Source organism: Microcaecilia unicolor, chromosome 10, assembly GCF_901765095.1.
Source record: "Microcaecilia unicolor chromosome 10, aMicUni1.1, whole genome shotgun sequence".
Lineage (NCBI taxonomy): Eukaryota > Metazoa > Chordata > Amphibia > Gymnophiona > Siphonopidae > Microcaecilia > Microcaecilia unicolor.
In genome coordinates this window covers 1,538,899-1,559,326 of record NC_044040.1, presented here as the reverse complement: position 1 = coordinate 1,559,326, position 20,428 = coordinate 1,538,899, and the positions used below count along the sequence as shown (strand labels likewise).

General features: G+C 41.4%; 1 protein-coding gene across 1 annotated transcript in view; it reads left to right on the top strand.

Moving 5' to 3' along the window:
* Window positions 1-11,272: 11,272 nt before the first annotated feature.
* The window catches only part of CACNA2D1 (calcium voltage-gated channel auxiliary subunit alpha2delta 1), a 578,231-nt gene continuing 569,075 nt past the window's right edge, over window positions 11,273-20,428 (top strand). Inside the window, exon 1 of the mRNA XM_030217110.1 lies at window positions 11,273-11,425. Coding sequence (XP_030072970.1) covers window positions 11,331-11,425 — 95 coding nt within the window. The 5' untranslated portion in view covers window positions 11,273-11,330. The remainder of the gene's footprint in view (window positions 11,426-20,428) is intronic.

Here is a 20,428-nt window from a genome sequence, read left to right as displayed (position 1 = left end):
TCTTTCTGAAGGTGCAGTCTCCAGAAAGGTTTAATTCACTTGATATACCACACTTCTAACTAGTCAGAGTGGTCCACATTAAAAATCATAGTAAAATCAGAAAGGAACGCCGATATAAAATAGGACAGACCTCACTCAAGCTATCATACCAACATCCTGAAGGCCAAGGGTGACATCTGCTCTGGTCAAGTAGCCAACCCAAAAGTTTGTTGGAATAAATGTTCTCAATTTCCTCTTCCATTTTGATCAGCAGGTGTCTCCGGTGGTGCAAATAGGTTTTGGTGTCTTGCGATTGTTGTGTGCAGTAAAGCCTTATTTTGATTAGGTTATGCTTCATGTTTCTTTGCAAGTATTAGTGATTTCAAAATTGGATTACGCTAATGTGGTTTATGTGTGCTTTGCATGCTACCTTTTAAAGAAGCTGCAGATGTTACAAAACGCAGTGCTTAGGTTGTTGGGGGATTTGGGGAGGGGAGAATTGTACACGATATTTGAAAAGAGGTCTGCAATATTTGTATTAAGAGGTATGAAAAACTAGGAGTGCTTATTTATTTATTTATTTATTTATTAGGATTTATTTACTGCCTTTTTGAAGGAATTCACTGAAGGCGGTGTACAATAAGAATAAATCAAACATGATCAATAGACAATTACAGCAGTAAAAATATTCAAATAACAATACAAAATATGGTGTGGAGGGGCATAATCGAACGCAAACGCCTATCTCCATGGGAGTTTATCCCTGCGAACGGGTCCGTGAAGGGGCGGGCCGAACCGTATTTTCGAAAAAATGGATGTTTTTGACCTGCCTGTTTGTTTTTTTTAGCGATAATGGAAACTAAAAACGCCCAGCTCAAAAACGTCCTAATCCGAGCCATTTGGTCTTGGGAGGGGCCAGGATTCGTAGTACACTCGCCCCCCTGACATGCCAGGACACCAACTGGGCACCCTAGAGGTCAGTGCGGTGGACTTCAGACAACGCTCCCACATGCATAGCTCCCTTACCACAGGTGTTGAGCACCCAACCCCCCTCCCCCAAAACCCACTACCCACAAATGTACCATACTACCATAGCTCTTAGGGATGAAGGGGGCACCTACATGTGGGTACAGTGGGTTTTGGAGGCCTCCCATTTACCAGCACAAGTGTTACAGGTGGGGGGGGGGATGGGCCTGGGGCCACCTGGCTGAAGTGCACTGCGGTACCCACTAAAAGTGCTCCAGGGACCTGCATACACGCAGGCCTCTAGGACTTGTTGCTGCTATTTAACATTGGCACACCAGTTGACACCTGAAGACTAATCTCCCCAAAAACGTCCTTTATTGGAATAACCGCCTTTACTCACAGTTAACTGCAGATCAGAGGTTGTGCCCCACTGGCAATGAGTCTCCCTGGTACTGAGATTAGCAGTAGGTCAGAGCTGGCAGAATGCTGTACAATGCCCTCTTTCAGCCACATTCATGGTAAGAACTAAGTTCTCTAACGTGGCTAACACAGGAAAGGGAACTAAAACTGGCTTACAAAAATGGCCACTACCGCATGGACTACAACAGGAAACACAACAGGGCACACTCTGACCCAGTAGGCAGGGGGAAAAGCACCATGGGAGAAGAGCCTACCAACTACCAACATCATGAGACTGTAACACAAGCTAATGAAATCACGGAGCCCAATACCCTACACCCACCACAATGCAATGCTGATGTGACCCTGTAGTGCACCCGAGAGCCACATCTGACCCAGGGAAAGGCTGTGACAGGATCGAACACATTCTGCTGTCATGGAGGTGGGTACGGCATTTGAGGCTGGCATACAGGCTGGAAAAAAAGTTTTTAAAGTGGGGTTTTATTTGGTGGGAGGGGGTTAGTGACCACTGGGGGAGTCCGGGGAGGTCATCTCCGATTCCCTCCAGTGGTCATCTGGGCAGTTGGGGCACTTTTTTGGGACTTGTTCGTGAGAAAAAAGGGTCCAAAAAAAGTGACCCAAAATCGCGGTCAAAACACCTTTTTTTTTCGATTATCAGCTAAAGACGCCCATCTCTCCTCAGCTGATAACCACGCCCCAGTCCCGCCTTCACCATGCCTCCGACACACCCCCATCAACTTTATTCGTTTCCACGACAGAGTGCAGTTGGAAACGCCCAAAGTCGGCTTTCGATTATACCGATTTGGGCGCCTTTGCGAGAAAAACGCCCATCTCCCGATTTGGGTCGAAATATAGGCGTTTTTCTTTTTCGATTATAAGCTGGATAGTATACTACTTACAATGTCAACACGTAATACGTAATAGAACATTTTAATTGACAGTGTAAGGCATAAGCATAGATTGAATATACAAATGTATTATTGTCTTAACAAATGTTTTTACTATTAGTATCAGAAATTTTGGTTGTGTATATGGTATTGTAATCAACTGGGAACTGTGGACTATGTGGAACATAAAGGTTTTAAATAAATAAATCAATCATACAGGGGCATCATCACCACCTTTTTCCTACTGGCCATTTCTCTCCCTATGCACCCAAGTGTCCTTCTATCTTTCGCCATCACCTTTTCTACCTGATTGGCCACCTTAAGATCAGCACATACGATCACACCCAAGACCCGCTCCTCTTTCATGCACTGAAGTTCTTCACCCCCCTAAACTATACTGTTCCCTCTGGATTTTGCTGCCCAAATCCATGATCCTGCACTTTTCGACAGCAAACTCTGGGAACTATGTGGCTAGAATACTGAGGGGCCAATATTTCAGAGCACAAGCGATAGCCGGGCTGAAGAGAAACAAATGAAGGATTTATCTCCACACAGAGAATGACAAAGAGCCAGGTGAGTATTAATCTGTCATCTGCACCTATAAAATATAGAATGTAGGTTGCCCTGAAAGGGAGTAATTTTATAATTACATGCATGCAGAAAAAGTAGGTGTGGGCTTTCAAAGTGTCAAAATGAAAGGATGTGGCTCCTTCCACTTTGAAAATTACCCTAGAAAATGTATGCAATGAAACTTTGATTGCATGTATTCTGGTAAATCGCCATACATCGCCCTATGAACCAGATCTTAAAAGTATCTGTATATAATATGTAAACCGCTTTGATTTTTAACAACAGAAAGTCAGTATTTCAAATCCCATCCACTTTCCCTTTCCTTAAATGTACAAATATATTGGGCGCAGTTCATACACTCCTATTTCTGTATGTGAAGTGCTGTTCCGCTTTTGTAATTTCCCTCAGTGTGTTCATTTCAATGATCTAATTCATCTTTTACATGCAGTTCCAGATAGTGTTTGGGGGGTATTTTCTAATGCTTAGAAAGCAGGCATAAGCCACAAAAATACAGCAGGGTTACTTTGCTATTCCTTCATCCGCTAATTTCCATGATTGCATGACTCCTTCTCTTCAGTAAGTAGCCTGTTACATAATCAGGTTAAAACAAGGCCACTTACCCGTTAAATTCAATATTCTAATTGGCAATAGCTACCTGTATAGCAGTCATCAAAAGCCATTTTCTTTCCAGATTGTATAATTAATTACTGTTCATACAGTTTATTCAGGTTGATTTACATTTGATGTTCACTGTTTAGCTAAAATTGATGAAGGAAATGTTAGATTCTTTCAGAATCCACAATTATGTCATTTACCATAGATGCATCTAATTGAAAGGACGGGGATGGGATTTGATAAACCACCTTTCTGTGGTTACAATCAAAGTGGTTTACATATTATATACAGGTACTTATTTTGTATCTGGGCAATGGGGAGGGGGGGGGGGGGCAAGTTAAGTGACTTGCATAGAGTCACAAGGATCTGCAATGGGAACCAAACCCAGTTCCCCAGAATCTCAAGCTGCCTGAATATAGAGTCTCTTTTAGAAAAAAAGATAACAAATGGGGGGGGGGGGGGAGGACGCCAGTGAGCCCGGTGAAGATGGCCGCCTGATTTCATAGCCCCTGAGTATCCTGCAAAGAATCCCTGCACATCCTAGCATAAGAACTATTTCTGCTACTTATGAAGCTACTATTAAAATATGCCCGTTTCTTGCGGCAATGAAATGGGCGCTAGCACGGTTTCCTTCCTGACCTCCCCCCCATCCCTACTCACCCCGTCGGCGTTCGTCCGCCATTGTTGCAGACCTCGGCACCACCTTCAATCTGCTGACATTGCTGCGCCCTCGACGTCATCACGTTTGACGCGAGGGCGGGGCCCCAGCACAGTGTTTTCAGTAGCTTCACCACCACGAAGGCTTCAAACCGGAAGGAAGTGCCCGGAGGACCTGACAGTGACGTCAGTGTCCTCAGAACGTTGAGGGTGAGTTTTATTATATAGGATATATTCACTTCTAAGACTCTGTGGCTTCAAGAAATCAAAAATCTGAGCCTGGTGCTTCAACTTTACCAGCTCCTAAGAGGCCAAAAGATGAGAAGCCTTCTGAAACATTGCCTATAAAGGAAAACGTGGACCCCTCTCTGCAATCCATAATGCAATCAGTTATGGATGAAATCATCACTTTAAAAGGAATCATGTAAGATAACCAAAGCACATTTAAAGAACTAAAGATGATATTTGTGAATTAAATAATCAACTCTCACAGATGCAACTTTGTACAACAACACTGGAGACCACTTGTGCTGCCCATCCAGAGGTCATCACAGCCTTACAATTGAAAAATAAAGAATTAAATAATCTGAGGAAAGACTTAGAAGATCTCAATCCTAGGAGGACTAACCGATGTATTCTGAAGGTCTTGAGGGAACAGATCCAGTAAAGAGTCTTGAAATCTTTACTAACTAAATTGCTGGATGTCACATTCAAGCACCCACTGAAAATAGAGTGCACACACCAAGTGCCTTCATCGTGCTCACAGAACCAACAATTCCCCAAGCCCTTAGGGATACAACTCCTCTGTTATCAATAGACACTATACGTTCTACAAAAGGCAAAACTTAATCACCACTTACTTGGGAGGGCACAAAGATTATGATTTTCCCAGACCTCAGAAGAGATACAGTACAAAAAAAGGAAATGTTTCCTGGCACTCTGTGACCGGTTGACATCCCTGGGAACCCAGAATGGATTGCTATACCCGGCAATTATGCACATCACCGTCCATAACAATATTCAGCTGAGACCCATATAAAATTGGAAAGTTGCTGATCCCTCCCTCTCTCCCTTTGTGAGGCAAGACCATACTCCTATCCCCACTCCTCCTTCCATGCAATACCCCACCCCCTGACAAGCCAAGACCTCCTTCCCACCCCACCCCCGGTCCATATGCTCCCCCCCCCCCCCCCCACACACACACACTCAGGATAGACCTTCTAGGCCTATCTTAAGTTCCTAGCGGACCACTGGGGTGAAGGAGGCAGGAGCAAATCCCACTTCCTCCTGCCCCTAGCTGCTGCCTGCAAAAAATGGCTGCCACGACCTCTAGTGGCAGCCTTGTGGTATTTCAGTAGAATGTCTGTATGAGAGTCATTTGTAATGCTTGGATCTCATCCTCTTGCTGTTTAGGGATCATCTGTGTTTATCCCATGCTTTTTTGAATTCTGTCACTGTTACAGTATCATTCACTAGTGTAGGGGTTTCACTTAGCCCTTTAGCAGCAGAAGTGGTAAAAGATCAGTGGGTTCCTAAACCCTGAAGACCATCAGCATCTCTTGCAGACTGTTTCCTTACCGTAGAAGAAATAAAGACCACAGAACACTGAAAACATAGATAAACTCTTTCTCTGTGAGGAAAAAAATGTTAATTACGGTGTCTATGCATGCTGAAAGGGGCAGAAGAAACATTGTCACTGCATTAAAATTTGTGACCATGTGTAAATAAAGGAATGTCATATGCAAATAAGAGTTTTACTCTCTGCATGGTAAATAGCCCAACATGACTTTACCCCCTAGTATTTGCCGAGTTCTTCTTACTGCACAGAACTGCAGAATTGAATACATATCTCACAGCAGATGCTTCATTGTTACCGTGAAAGCAATGGGATCAAAAAGGAAGAGACGGGAATTTTTGTGATGATATGCTCTAGTGTAATCACCTTGATTATCTTGCAAAGACAAATAAATTCAAACCAAATATACAGTATACATGGGGCGATTCATGTACAAACCCACTTATATTCACAGGAGGGCTGTATCTTCCCTATTCAAAGGAAACAGATCCGAGGGAATATTCAAACATGCATTTGTACCTCACAGTTATGATTATTACTAATTTTTATTTATTTTTAAGTTATTGAGATTCACTTGTTATACCACCCTTAAAATTTATATCAGAGTGGTTATAAAAATAATTGTAATCAGAGATAACAACAAATAATTAAGTCAAAAAGTATCAACTGAATTCACAAAACGACAAACCAAGGGGTCCTTTTACTAAGCCGCATAAGGCTCTTCGCAATGCCCAACGTACATCAAAATGGAGTTTCCACCCGGCTACCACGTGGCTCTTGCGGTAATTTTATTTTTGGCACGCGTACGATATGTGTGGCCGAGTGGCATTTGACGCGCGTAGGTCATTACTGCCCGGTTACCACATGAAACTTTACCGCTAGGTCAATGGCTGGCAGTAAGGTTGCAGACCCAAAATGAATGCATGGCAATTTTGATTCTGCCGCATGTCCATTTTCAGCAAAAATAAAAAAGGCCTTTTTTACAGGTACGCTAAAAAAACAGATCGGCGCACGCCCAGAACCTGCGCCTACACTACCGCAAGCCATTTTTCAGCGCACCTTAGTAAACGGACCCCTTAGGCACAAGTTGGAGAATGAACAGGACATCAATAATTCATGCAAAGGACGGTTTAACAACTGGGCACAAAAGAGAAACAACACAGCCTTTCAAAAAAAAAAAATCCCTTAAGGAAGATATCATTTAAAATGTCCTTTAATTTAAAAGTCTGCCTAAACAACCATGTTTTCAAGTCGATCTTATATTTCTGCTAAGAGGTTTCCTTACAAAAATCCACAGGAACTGAATTTTAAAAGGAAGGTGCAATACAACTTAATGCTTTTGTAATGAGGAATCCAACAATAATTTTTTCTGAGAAGAACCTGATATGATTAGTCTGTGATGATTGCAAGCTCTGAGAACATCAATATGGAAGCCAAAAAGAGTATGCAGGTACGAAGGTATCCCTGTAAAGAATGCTCAATGTGCCAAAACAACAATTTTAAATGTATGCCCTCGTAATGCTTGGCATTAATAATAATAATATTATTATATTCTTGATATATCACCTTTCCATGGTACAACCCAAGCAGTTTAGATATTACATACAGGTACTTTTTAAGTCCCTTTTATCCCCTCCTGACACTATGATCGTCAAGATTAAAAGCTCAAAATTACGGCTATTACTCAGATATTTAATCCCCTCCTCAGAAAAAGTGTTCTAGAAGGGCTGCTTGGACCTGGACTATTAAAACATCTCAGATTATTTAAAGACTGTGAGCCTGAATCTGTTTCTGATTGGTCTTTTGAGGAAACTTGTCTCTTTTTTTGCTTCTTGAGAAGGGAAAAAGCTAAGGAACATTTGATTGGCCTGCATGAACCATCTTCTGAAGCTGGACCAGAAACGCTACGTAGACAGGAGCAAGCAAATGTAATTCATCTAGAAAAACAAGCAGAAGGGTTCCTTTATGTGGTCTTTCACAGAAAAGCTAACACTGCTGTTTTCAGCAGCATCATAAGGAGCCCATAGACACAACTGTTGTGACCCCCTGAAGCAAGTGGATCACTCCACCAAAACATGGCCTGTGTCGGGTCCTTTACCTGGTGCTTTTAATTAAAGGATTCTTGAAGATACATCTCCTGCGTTGGTTTGTCATTTGGTCAACCTCTACTTGTTAGGCAGACTGGATGGACTGTACAGGTCTTTCTCTTCCGTCATCAACTATGTTACTACACGTTACTTGCTTTAGTATTGTAAATATGCAAGCATATGAAATCTAACAATACCCTTTTGCCCACACCACCAAAATGCTTTCTTCCAGGCTCACTTGGACACCGTTTGGAGATAAACAGGCAGCACCAAAAAAAAAAAAAAGATCATTTTATCCAATTAAACTATTCTCTTTTTTAATTTGTTACAGTAATTTGATATACCACAAATCACACAAATTCCTGCAATGCGGTTCACACTAATAAAACTCAAGAGAAAGGTGGAAAGACGAAAAGGAAGAAGAAAAAAAGAGAGAGAGAGAGAAATGAGGGAAGGAATTTGTGTATTGAAGGTTTGTTTAAAAAGCTGAGTCTTGAGGAGTTTTCAAATGTTGAATAAGAAGATTCCAGAGTTTTAGACCAGCATAAACAAAAGCAGTTTCCATAAAAGATAAGAGAATGAACACAGTATTCAGGTGGCTTATTGAATGTAGCTGGGGTGTCCCTACAAGGCAAGAAAGACACCGTTGCTCAGATATGATACAGGTGGGCCACCTTTTTGTATGGTGGTGGTCCTGGAGAGAAGTGGAAATGACAGCAGTCCTCCAGATATCCATTAGGGATGGACAGTATCTACTTTAATACGTTTGCTGGCTTAGGTATATGTTTATGTTTATTAAAACATGTTGTACCACCTATTCCAAGTAGTACAAGGGTCCAGGCAAAATAAATCATAAAAACAAAGGAAAAGGAACGCCAGAAAATTTGCAGGACAGAGGTGTTTCTGTTACTACTAGCATTTCTATAGCGCTACAAGGCGTACGCAGCGCTGCACAAACATAGAAGAAAGACAGTCCCTGCTCAAAGAGCTTACAATCTAATAGACAAAATAAAGTAAGCAAATCAAATCAATTAATGTGTACAGGAAGGAGGAGAGGAGGGTAGGTGGAGGCGAGTGGTTACGAGTCAAAAGCAATGTTAAAGAGGTGGGCTTTCAGTCTAGATTTAAAGGTGGCCAAGGATGGGGCAAGACGTAGGGGCTCAGGAAGTTTATTCCAGGCGTAGGGTGCAGCGAGACAGAAGGCGCGAAGTCTGGAGTTGGCAGTAGTGGAGAAGGGAACAGATAAGAAGGATTTATCCATGGAGCGGAGTGCACGGGAAGGGGTGTAGGGAAGGACGAGTGTGGAGAGATACTAGGGAGCAGCAGAGTGAATACATTTATAGGTTAGTAGAAGAAGTTTAAACAGGATACGAAAACAGATAGGGAGCCAGTGAAGCGACTTGAGGAGAGGAGTAGTATGAGTAAAGCTTTTGGCATTTTGTTAATTAAGCTGTGGCATGAATTTTACCACATTACCAAATATAAATTATGCTTTATTAGATTAATATACCATTAAATTGTGATAGCAGAGCTGTTTACAAATCAAATTATTAATAAGAGAACAGAATGTCATTTCCAATAGTAAAGAAAAGGAGCAAAAGGGGTGCTCAGGTAGGACAAGGCCATAGCGGAGAAACTGGATGAATTCTTTGCTTTGGTCTTTACGGAAGAAGATGTAAGAGATCTGCCTGTACCAGAAATAGTTTTCAAGGGTGATGATGTGGAGTAATAAAGAAATTGCGGTGAATCTGGAAGATGTACTGAACCAAAGAACTCAAACATAAAATTGCTGATCTGCGTTAATAATCTGTAACCTCTCGTTAAAGTCATCCATAGTATCTGAAGTAAATCCATGTTGGCTTTCTCTCATTAATCCATGCTTATGAATATGCTCTGTTTGTTCTTTGTAATAATCTCTACCATTTTGCCCGTCATCGATGTCAAGGCTCATCAGTCTATGAAGTCACATAGGTGAGTCTGTATCTTTATAGAAGTGGTTTTTACAGGAACCTGCTTGGCTTTCCTAGCTTGGCGATCTGCTAGAAATTCACCCTCAGGGTAACACATTTGGGCCCTCTGAATAAATTTGCTATCACCCTTGCCATGTCCCACACGCAGCTTTTCAGTCTATGCACATATTGTATACATAGAGGCAGCTCCTTGTGACTCTGGGCAAGTCACTTAACCCTCCATTGCCCCATGTAAGCTGCATTGAGCCTGCCATGAGTGGGAAAGCGCGGGGTACAAATGTAACAAAAAAAATAAAAATAAAATATGCAACACAATTTAATCAGGTAGCAATAACTCCCGACAGGTTAAATCACCTGTTCAGGGCTCGCCAGTCTTTTCCAGTGGCACTTAACCAAAATTGGCCGGTTAGCATTGAACTACAAAATGGCTCTTAGGGCATTCTGGGCCGGAGTCAGTACTTGGCCAATATTCAGCACTAGCTGGCCAGGTTAACCTCATAAATAGGACCACATAAAAGTCATTCCTGTCTTGGTGTGATGCCCCAGAGCCACTTAAGCTTTGAATATCGCACTTAACTGGTTTTGTGTTAGCCGTCTCCACAAACCTGGCAATTCAATGCTGCTGCCTGGACGTTTCTGGGTTCAGCACCGGCAGCAGTTTGCAAAACACTGATCATCAGGCCCTGCAAGTAGTAAACCGGGACATGCACAAAAGGGTTTTCCCAGCCATTTTCCTGTCACGGTAGCAGCTAACGAAAACGGAATGCAAATGAGCTCATTTTTATTATAATGTGAATGGAGTGAAGGACTATTCGAATGGCTAGTGCAGTGTGTAAAAAGTTCAGGAAGTGGGTTCAAGTCCCATCTCTCCAGGCATATTTTCAAAGCACTTTGGGAGGCTAAGTTCCATAGGTTTCTATGGAACTTTGGGAGGCTAAGTGCTTTGAAAATGAGCACCCCCCAGCAAGTCAGTGAACCCTCTATTGGCCCCAGGCATAAAACTTGCTGAGCCCAACAGAAAAAGCACCTGAACGCACTATGTAAAGCACTTTTAATAGTTGCAAGTCAGGCACCAGAGTATTATGCCAGTTTTATTTCAGCCCTGAAAAGGGGTTATGCATTTTGGCACCCTCTCTCCTTTTTAAATTTAAGTGAATTCAGCCACCACAGAGCTTAAGTTCATCACTGCAGCCACTTGTAAAACATTTTGCTGGTTTAATCCCTCCAACAATCTCTCTGTCACGTTGTTTTTGCCGCATGCAGTGAGTAACCTGCTTAAAAGAAAGCATCAGGTGGGGAGTGGGGGGGGGGGCAGCTAAAAATAGCCCCGAGACTGTATTTACTATATGTGGCCTGGGAGGGAGGCCGACTTTCGGACTTGCTTCTCCGATCCGAGAGGGGAGCAGCAGCCTGCAAGAGGAGGAAGAAGATCTCCTCCCCTCCCCCTCCCCACCCCTCCCCCCCTTCCCCAGCCAGCCTCCTCCCCTTCTCAATAAATCAGCCAGCCCAGAGCTCTTCTCTTCCCAAAGTAGGGCTGATGGCAGCTGCGGGAGCGGGGCTGTGCCCGGCGGCCTCGGGACTTTGGGGCCAGCTGAGGCTGAAGATGGCTACGGGCTGGCTGCTGCTCCTCATCCTCACACTTTTGCAGTCCCGGCCGATCAGTCCATCCTCGGAAGAGCCCTTCCCTTCTTCCACGACGTGAGTCACTTTCTCTGTCTCTCTCTCTCTCTCTTGCTGGCTTTTGGGGATCCGGGGCTGCTGCATCGCTCGGGAGGAAAGCGCGCACGTCGGGGTGTCCGGGAGATGCAGAGCTGCAGGTTTTGCGCGGAGAGGAGCCGGCCACAGGGTTGGGCTCTGCCAAGACCAAAGTTTCCACATGCCTTTCCTTGTGGAAGGTTATTTCTGGCAGAGAGGAAGGCTGGTTCCGAAAATAGTGCTGGGCTGAAGGTTTCCACAGCTCCCTTTCAAGCAGAAAATCAGATGACGCCAGTGTTATTATTATTATTATAAAGCTAGAGGGTTCCATTCACACAGCAAGTGCATTGTTTGCACGGAAATATTATTTAGAAAAAGAACGAATACAGTTTAATTCTTATATCTAATGTCAAATGGAGAAATCCTAGCCTCGTGCAGCCAAAGCAAGCTGAAAACCATGTAGACATTTGAGGCTGAAAGGAATAGGGGAAGCCATGAGCAAAGTAGCAGCCTTTTCAATCTGGGTTATGAGTCATTTCATGGGGGGGAGTCGTGTCGGTCCCTCGGCCTGACAAAGTTCCCTTTCCTCTCTCTCTGTCTCTCTGCCCTGCTCTTTCCCTGGTGCTATAAATGGACTCAGCCTGATTTACCCCTCTGCTCGCTTGACAGGGACAATATCTTCCTTTGGAAGGGATCGCTAAAAGGAAAGATCTCAGCTTTTGCTAGAATCAAACTGACCTGGGACAGGCCACTCCCTGGCTCATTATTCTTGCTTGAAAACATTAGATAATTACAAGAATGTCGAGGCGCAGTGAAATATTCAGAGAGCGAGGCTTGAAAATGCCCTTTTAATGCTAAAGCTTAAGCATATTCATATGCAAATACTAATTATTGTCACTTATTTTCAGCAGGCAGACACAAACATTTTGGAAAGTCAATACTGAGAAAGTCACATCTTTAGAGTGATTTTTACGCACATTCCGTATACTGTACAGGGTTTATTTGTCTGTTCTTGTCACTGCCACAATTTCACAATTAAAAAAAAAAAATCCTGGCTATATTTTTTGGTACATTAAATAGCCAGGTGCATTTAAATGTCCTTTTTGAACAGCAGCAAAGCATGCTCACCATTAATAATTCAGGTATTTGCTTGAGCGGTGTTTTTAAAAAATAGAGTTTCCAGTGACTCCCAGGAAATCTTTTAAAGAAAGAAAAATCCCGTACTCCCCCCCCCCCCCCCAAGTTAACGAGGGTTAATGATGTAACAGATGAAAGGGAAGAGATGAGAGATTATTGCTTTCCTTGTAGACAATAAGAGATTAAAAACATAAACCAGAAACTTCAGAAATGACCAAGGATTTCACGAGTTCATCAATTACCTGCATAGTAGCCAGAATTCCCAATCTCACCAGGACAAGGTGCAATTAATTTTTTTGTTTTTGTTTTCAGAGGTGGTTTTATTACACTTTAAACAATCCAGCAGAGAAAACGGCCCTGTTTTTTCTATGTTCAGTCTGCTGCTGCTGCAGAGCTGCATTGTCAAAGCTTTCCCATCATTTCGGAGAAAACTGTTGCAAAATTCAGAGTAATTTCACCTGCATCTCATATCTGGCCTCTTTGTCTAATCCCCGCAGCAGAAATGTTGCCGTAAAAGTAATTCTTCTGAGCCATCAGCGTGTCTCAGTGGTAATTATAATCCTCTATTACAATATCAAAAAGATCAGCTCACAGATCTACTGGCAAATAAGGCAAATGAAGACCGTAAATGCTACTCCAGTTTATTTGGTTTTCAGAAGATCTCTATTGGATTAAAAAAAAACAAATCAATTTCAAAATGTAAAGACTTTGGTAAATAGAGAGAGCCAGAAACTTGTTCTGCAACAGGAGAAGCCTCGATCTTGCCAAATGTGATAAATCGATTAGAAAAGAAAAAGGCTTTTGCTCTATCATATCACAATTTCCCTTGTTTGTTTCCAACCTGAGATCATTTTGACCTATCACAACCTTATTCCTTTTGGCTAAAAAAAAAAAAGAAATTCAAAAATATATAAATCTTGGGACAGAGCCAGAAGAACAGACTTATAACAGAAAGGTAGGCTTCAGGCTGCCATGCATCATCTTAAGATTTCTAGGTTGGAAATGCAAAGTTTTTCTGTATTTCTGAGGTGCATTCGTTCCATGTTGAAAAATGATAAGGCTGGAACCACTAAATTTCAATTGTGTGCCTCACTAGAAGTTTCAAGAATAAAGTTTAAACTCAGCTGTATAATCATCCCAGTTCCTACATCTATTTGATGTAAATAAAATCAGTTAACTTGCTGTCAATATCTCGTTCACACAAATTGCTTATTATTTTCGAATTTCTGTGAAATAGAAACCAAAATATGCACAGAAAATGCCAGCTACTGTCATAGAGATATATTTACTCATGAGACTCTGGTTAGATTTGTGTTTCATGGCTGAAACAGCTGGATATTAATTCCATTTTTTCCCTGTTTGCACATGGAGAGAGAAAGAGAATAACAGGTACTGTCTGTATAAGAAGGTGATGTTTGGCACATGCAACTGTTTTGGGGGCCAGATCAATAACAGTGATGTGAGGAGATGGCAGAGCTTGTCCTCATCCACTTCTTTTCTTCTGCTCCTGAGCCCTGGTGGTTCTTTTTTTCAATCTCTAACAAGATTTAGACCCTTCACAAGATGGAGCATTTCACTTTTGAATTTCCTGGCAGATTTAATAGCTGAATTTTGATTGAATCTGATCATGGAACGGATTTAAAAAAAAACCAAAACAAAACATTGCTGTGTATTAAGCAAAAAACCATAAGCAAGCAGAATACATTGTGCAGGTGTGATTCATGCACACAAATTTGCAAGATGCATAAAAGTGTAAAAATACAAGTGAATTTATTTTTATTATTTGCAATAACCCTCTGTGTGCAAAAGGTACTAAAAGAAAAACCTTAAGGACACATTTCATGTCAATACATTTTGCAACTGATAACATGCTGGATTGATCTGTCTGATTATTATTTGTGCTTGAAAAACGATAATAGTTATTGCCCAATGGACATAGTACCTGGGACCTCTGTTTTCTGATAAAAGAAGCAGAAGAAGGGACCCTATTAACATGGCTTAGGCATCTTATACAAATGCTGATTGATCTGTCTTGATCCAATTTTGTTCTCCTAAGTAATTTCATTGGTTCTGTTTGCAAGTCTCCACTTTTCCATTTGGATCCTTACCCAGTTAATTTAAAATCTTATTATGAAACAAACAGCTGTTGTCCCAACCTATGAATCCGTGAGTGGTTGTTCATCACAACCTGAGGCTTTGTCTGACAGAAGCTGCTGGAGGAAGGTGCTAGACAGATTGTATTTCAAGGAAGCTATTTCTGGAACTGCACAAAAAATAATGCACATTAATTTTACGAAGAGAGATTTATAAAGTTGATTGGAAAATGTCTTGACTAGCAGCAAATGGCTTTTATATTTTAAGATTTCTCATACAGCGTTCAGTGTAAAGTTTTATAGAAAATTTAATTTCTCATCAGAATGTCAGTTATTTTAATGCTTTGCAAACAATTAAAAGATCTAGTGTTATGTGATCTAATATGATTATTACTATCCATAGGCAATCCTCTGATTGGTGTGAATGATTAGTAATGTGTAACGCATCTGAGCTTTCCACATTAAAGAAATTCTAAAAATACTGTATCAGAACAATAACTAAAAATGTTTAGTTTAAATATTCTTTTTGAAATTTAGTTGTACAGAGTTTGGATATGATTTTTATTCAGTATTAGATCAGAAATGAAGAAATATAAGCTAAAGAGATCTCAAGTAGCAAAGCCATTACAATTGTGTTACTGACAACAAGGATTTTCAGCTTTTTGGTTTGTTTCTGGTTTTGTTTTTTTTAATTGTTTTAATAGAAATAAATTTAAAGCAAATTAGACATTTTCAATTGCCTCAATTTCAATGTATCCATCTTAATTCATAGGTTAATGTACATAAAATCATTTTTTTTTCACATCGTATACATTTACAAACTCTAATAAACAAATGCATGGTAACAGATCACATCCTAAGAAGTTAAACACTGGGAATTACATAAATAAAATATTAATGTGCAAATGAGACTTCACATTGGAGCAGTATGAAAACATTATTCAAGGCTTTGTGAAATGATATTCAGTATAGGATTTTAAGAAAAAGAAAGAAAAAAATCTTGTAGACTAAACGAGAGAATAAAAGAATTATGCCCTTAACAAGGATTACTGATATATGAACCAATCTTTTAAGAATGCCTGAAAAATCCAAAAATGAGCAAAAATTATTCTTTGCCTGAGCATAATCCTTCTCATTTCTGGTCTGTACAAAGACTGAGATTTTTCTGCTCCTTTTTGTGAGATAATGAACTGAATTTTACCAATGTGATTTTTCATTGGCTTTTTTTTTTTAAATAGTCTTAGCTTCTATCTTTTGTGAACTTAGGTCTTTATGGAGCATGTGTTAGCTTTAAAAAAAACAATTTATCAAACATGTTAAGCATGTGTATAAGACAGTCAATATGGAAGATGAACAAATAATGGATCGTTTATTCTTTGTTTTAAAATGTCTGGTTTATTTTGTTTGTTTGTTTTAATGGCCTGGTTAAAGTCCCAGTACAAAGCTGGCTGGCTCTTTGGTTAAGGTTTTAGTAACCAAAGGGATGGCTCTGCAGAGTCTCCAGCCCTCCACAGTCCATGCCGTGAGCAGCTTTTATTAACTGAGCAATCACATCATACCTTTTTAACAATTCAAGGAAATTATTGAAGGAGTGTCATTCCTAGATTGACGGAAGCTCCCTGACATATTTTGGATGATGTTATGCTTATGTTTTGGGAGAGAGATATCCTAGTGGCCAGAGCACTTCTGCCAGGATTCAAGTCTCACTCTTTCTGATCTTAGACAATTCCTTTGTACTGTGTCAGGTTCCTTTTTAAACTATGAGCAAGGAAATCCAGTTTTTTTGTAGAATATAAAAGTTAAAACATGAATGCCCCACATTATTAGTGTTGTCAGTATGTATAAGGTACATATGGTGTTCACAGAGGCCGGCAGAGGTCCATTACAAGAGTTTGTTCTGTTGATCGGTGTGGATAGGAAAAGCAGCATAGGAGTTGACCCTCCTGGTTCTGTTGCTGAGGTTTTGTGAGTTATCTATCCCATCCCGAGGACTCAGGTGTCCACTTAAGTTGACAGTTCCCTGTTCTGTCTGCCTTTTTCACTGGACACCAGTTTTTAACTTACAAAGACCACATGTTGCAAAATTTTTTTTTATTTTATTGTATTTCTTTATAACTTGTCACTGCTTAGGGTGGCAGAATATATTAGGGGTTCTCAAACCCTTAGGACACACCAAGCCAGTCTGGTTTGCAAGATATCCCCAATGATATGCACTGGGCAGACTTGTACACACTGCCTTTACTGCATGCAAATCTCTCTCTCACACACAGGGTCATTGCAGGTATGCTGAAAACCAGATTGGCTGTGTATGCCTGAAGGACTGGGTTGGGAACCCCTGGAGTATTAGAATAATGAGTCTGTTTTAAATTCCAGGGACTCTTTTCACATTGGCTGCTTGGTTACAGGGTCTGCAGGTACTTTTACTACATGCACAGAGCTCCCAGGAGCGAGATTTTAGGCCAACCTCGGATTTGTTAGAGGACCTACAGCATGGTTTCAACTGATTAGAAACACCATGCTGCTTTAGGACGCAAGTTCAAAACCAGGATTGGCCAAAAAGCTCCCTTCTGGACCTGAGCAACTTGGCGGGCTCGTGTGCGCCCTAAAGGTAACATTTGCAAACATTTATGTCCTGCGTGCCTGCTACTTTGTGGGCAACAGAAGGGTGTCCTTTTGAACACAGGTATAATTGTGGAATTGTGTTGTTAGCTAGACAGAGGCCGTTGTTTTATAGACAGGTAAAGTCACCTGGGCAAATGGCTTTCAAATTTACAAAGATTCTTAGTCATTTCCACGAGGTTATTTTGGAAATAACAGAGAACTGGTGCAATTTGGAGTTGTTTTTCTACTGAAGGGAATTGTTCTGGGATTCATTAAAGGCCAAAGGAGATGCACTGAATCATTTCTACTTTGGGATATGGTTTACTGTTCGCACTAATAGCCTCATTCACCAAACTCTATTGACATGTTAACATGCATTAATGAATATTAATTTGTATTAGCACATGTTATATAACTCAAGCCGCTTTATTCTCCTGGCACCTGTGAGGGGTCCGTTTGCTAAGTGTAGTAAGAATTTGCAGTTACTTCAGCTTAAGTACAACATTTAAAGTATAGTAAATGCAAAGTCTGTGCAATGAAGCATCTGCTGTGTATTTGAGGGGCAGTTCTAGGAAGGGCACCCAAGGTTAGGTGCCCCAAATCTAAGCACGAAAGACCAGATTCAGGGAATGGTGCTGAAATTCAGGTGCCAGGAGAAATCCCTGGGAAGTGATACTCTATTAGGGTTTTCCAGGCCCAAAGGTTTATGCCTGGTGCACAAGTAACCCCGGTGTTCTATAACATTGCACATGAATTTGGGAATGCCCCTGACCTGCCCATGCCTTTCCTAATTGATCAGACCCCTTTTGGGTTGTGCACGAGACAATTTAGGCTGCAGTGTTATAGAATAGTGCGCAGGTGAATCCAAATATGTGCCAATTAATGTCAACAATTGATTGTTGATGCTTTAACTCATTCATTTGCACGCACACCTGCTCTGGGTTGGGCATAAGCTCGTGTTCTCTGGTGCAAATTTGTGTGTCTAATCTGTTATAGAATTAGCAGCATAACTCAGCACTTTGAGCCCCTACTTCTGCTTGCTCTATGGCAGGTGTAAATGGGTCACTGAAATGCTGCACTTAGGAACGTTAACTGGTACCGTTCAATAAATAAAACAGAACATCCTTTTGCATACACACGCAGGAGCGCACACATGCCAATGAATCTGCACTGATGCACCTGTACATCGCCTCACAGCTAAAATGCTAAGTTTATTTTTTATATTTATTTCTGCATTTGTACCAAACAGGTTGTCGGTTCAATGTGGCTTACAATTTAATACAGTTTATAAGTACATAAGTGTTGCTATACTGGGACACTCCATCAAGCCCAGCATCCTATTTCCAACAGTGAACAATCCAGGTCACAAATACCTAGCAAGATCCCCAAAACAGTACAATATGTTTTGTGCTGCTTATTCTAGAAATAAGCAGTGGATTTCCCCCAATTCCATTTCATTAATGGTCTGTGGACTTTTCCTTTAGGAAGCCATCCAAACCTCTTTTAAACCCCGCTAAACTAACTGCTTTTATTACATTCTCTGGCAACGAATTCCAGAGTTTAATTACATGCTGTGAAGAAATATTTTCTCCGATTCATTTTAAATTTACTACTTTCTAGCTTCATTGCATGCCCCCTAGTCCTAGTATTTTTGGAAAGCGTAAACAAGCGATTCACGTCTACCCGTGCCACTCCTCTCATTATTTATAGACCTCTATCATATCTCCTCTCAGCCATCTTTCTCCAAGCTGAAGAGGCCTAGCCGCTTTAGCCTTTCCTCATAGGCAAGTCATCCCATCCCCTTTATCATTTTTGTTTGCCTTCTCTGTACCTTTTCTAATTCCACTATAATTTTTTGAGACGCGGTGACCAGAATTGAACACAGTATTCGAGGTGCAGTTGCACCATGGAGCGATACAAAGGCATTATAATGTCCTCATTTTTGTTTTCCATTTCTTTCTTAATAATACCTAACTTTCTATTTGCTTTCTTAGCCACTGCTGCACACTGAGCAGAGGGTTTTAACTTATCGTCCGTCAACAATGACGCCTAGATCCCTTTCCTGGTCGGTGATTCCTAATGTGGAACCTTGAATTACGTAGCTATAATTTGGATTCCTCTTTCCCCACATGCATCACCTTGCACTTGCTTACATTAAATGTCATCTTCCATTTAGATGCCCAGTTTTCCCAGTCTCTACCCTCTGCAGTACAAGGTCTAGGACTCTCCACCCCACACACATTTCCTCCCCTGCTCTCCAACGTATAAAGTTAAGGGCACCTTCCCCTACCCCAGCAAAGCACAGGACCAAGGATACCACCTCTTCCCTGCTCTGAGGCACAAGAAGAAGCCCTCCTCTCCCTTCCCACCCTCCTGAAGTACAAGATCAAGAATGGACTGATGAGACAAAGTCAGCACGGATTTAGTGAAGGGAAGTCTTGCCTCACCAATCTAATGCATTTTTTTGAGGGGGTAAGCAAACATGTGGACAATGGGGAGCCGGTTGATATTGTATATCTGGATTTTCAGAAGGCGTTTGACAAAGTGCCGCACGAAAGACTCCTGAAGAAATTGCAGAGTCATGGAATCGGAGGTAGGGTATTATTATGGATTAAGAACTGGTTGAAAGATAGGAAGCAGAGAGTAGGATTGCGTGGCCAGTATTCTCAGTGGAGGAGGGTAGTTAGTGGGGTCCCGCAGGGGTCTGTGCTGGGTCCGTTGCTTTTTAATGTATTTATAAATGACCTAGAGATGGGAATAACTAGTGAGGTAATTAAATTCGCCGATGACACAAAATTATTCAGGGTCGTCAAGTCGCAGGAGGAATGTGAACGATTACAGGAGGACCTTGCGAGACTGGGAGAATGGGCGTGCAAGTGGCAGATGAAGTTCAATGTTGACAAGTGCAAAGTGATGCATGTGGGTAAGAGGAACCCGAATTATAGCTACGTCTTGCAAGGTTCCGCGTTAGGAGTTACGGATCAAGAAAGGGATCTGGGTGTCGTCGTCGATGATACGCTGAAACCTTCTGCTCAGTGTGCTGCTGCGGCTAGGAAAGCGAATAGAATGTTGGGTGTTATTAAGAAGGGTATGGAGTCCAGGTGTGCGGATGTTATAATGCCGTTGTATCGCTCCATGGTGCGACCGCACCTGGAGTATTGTGTTCAGTACTGGT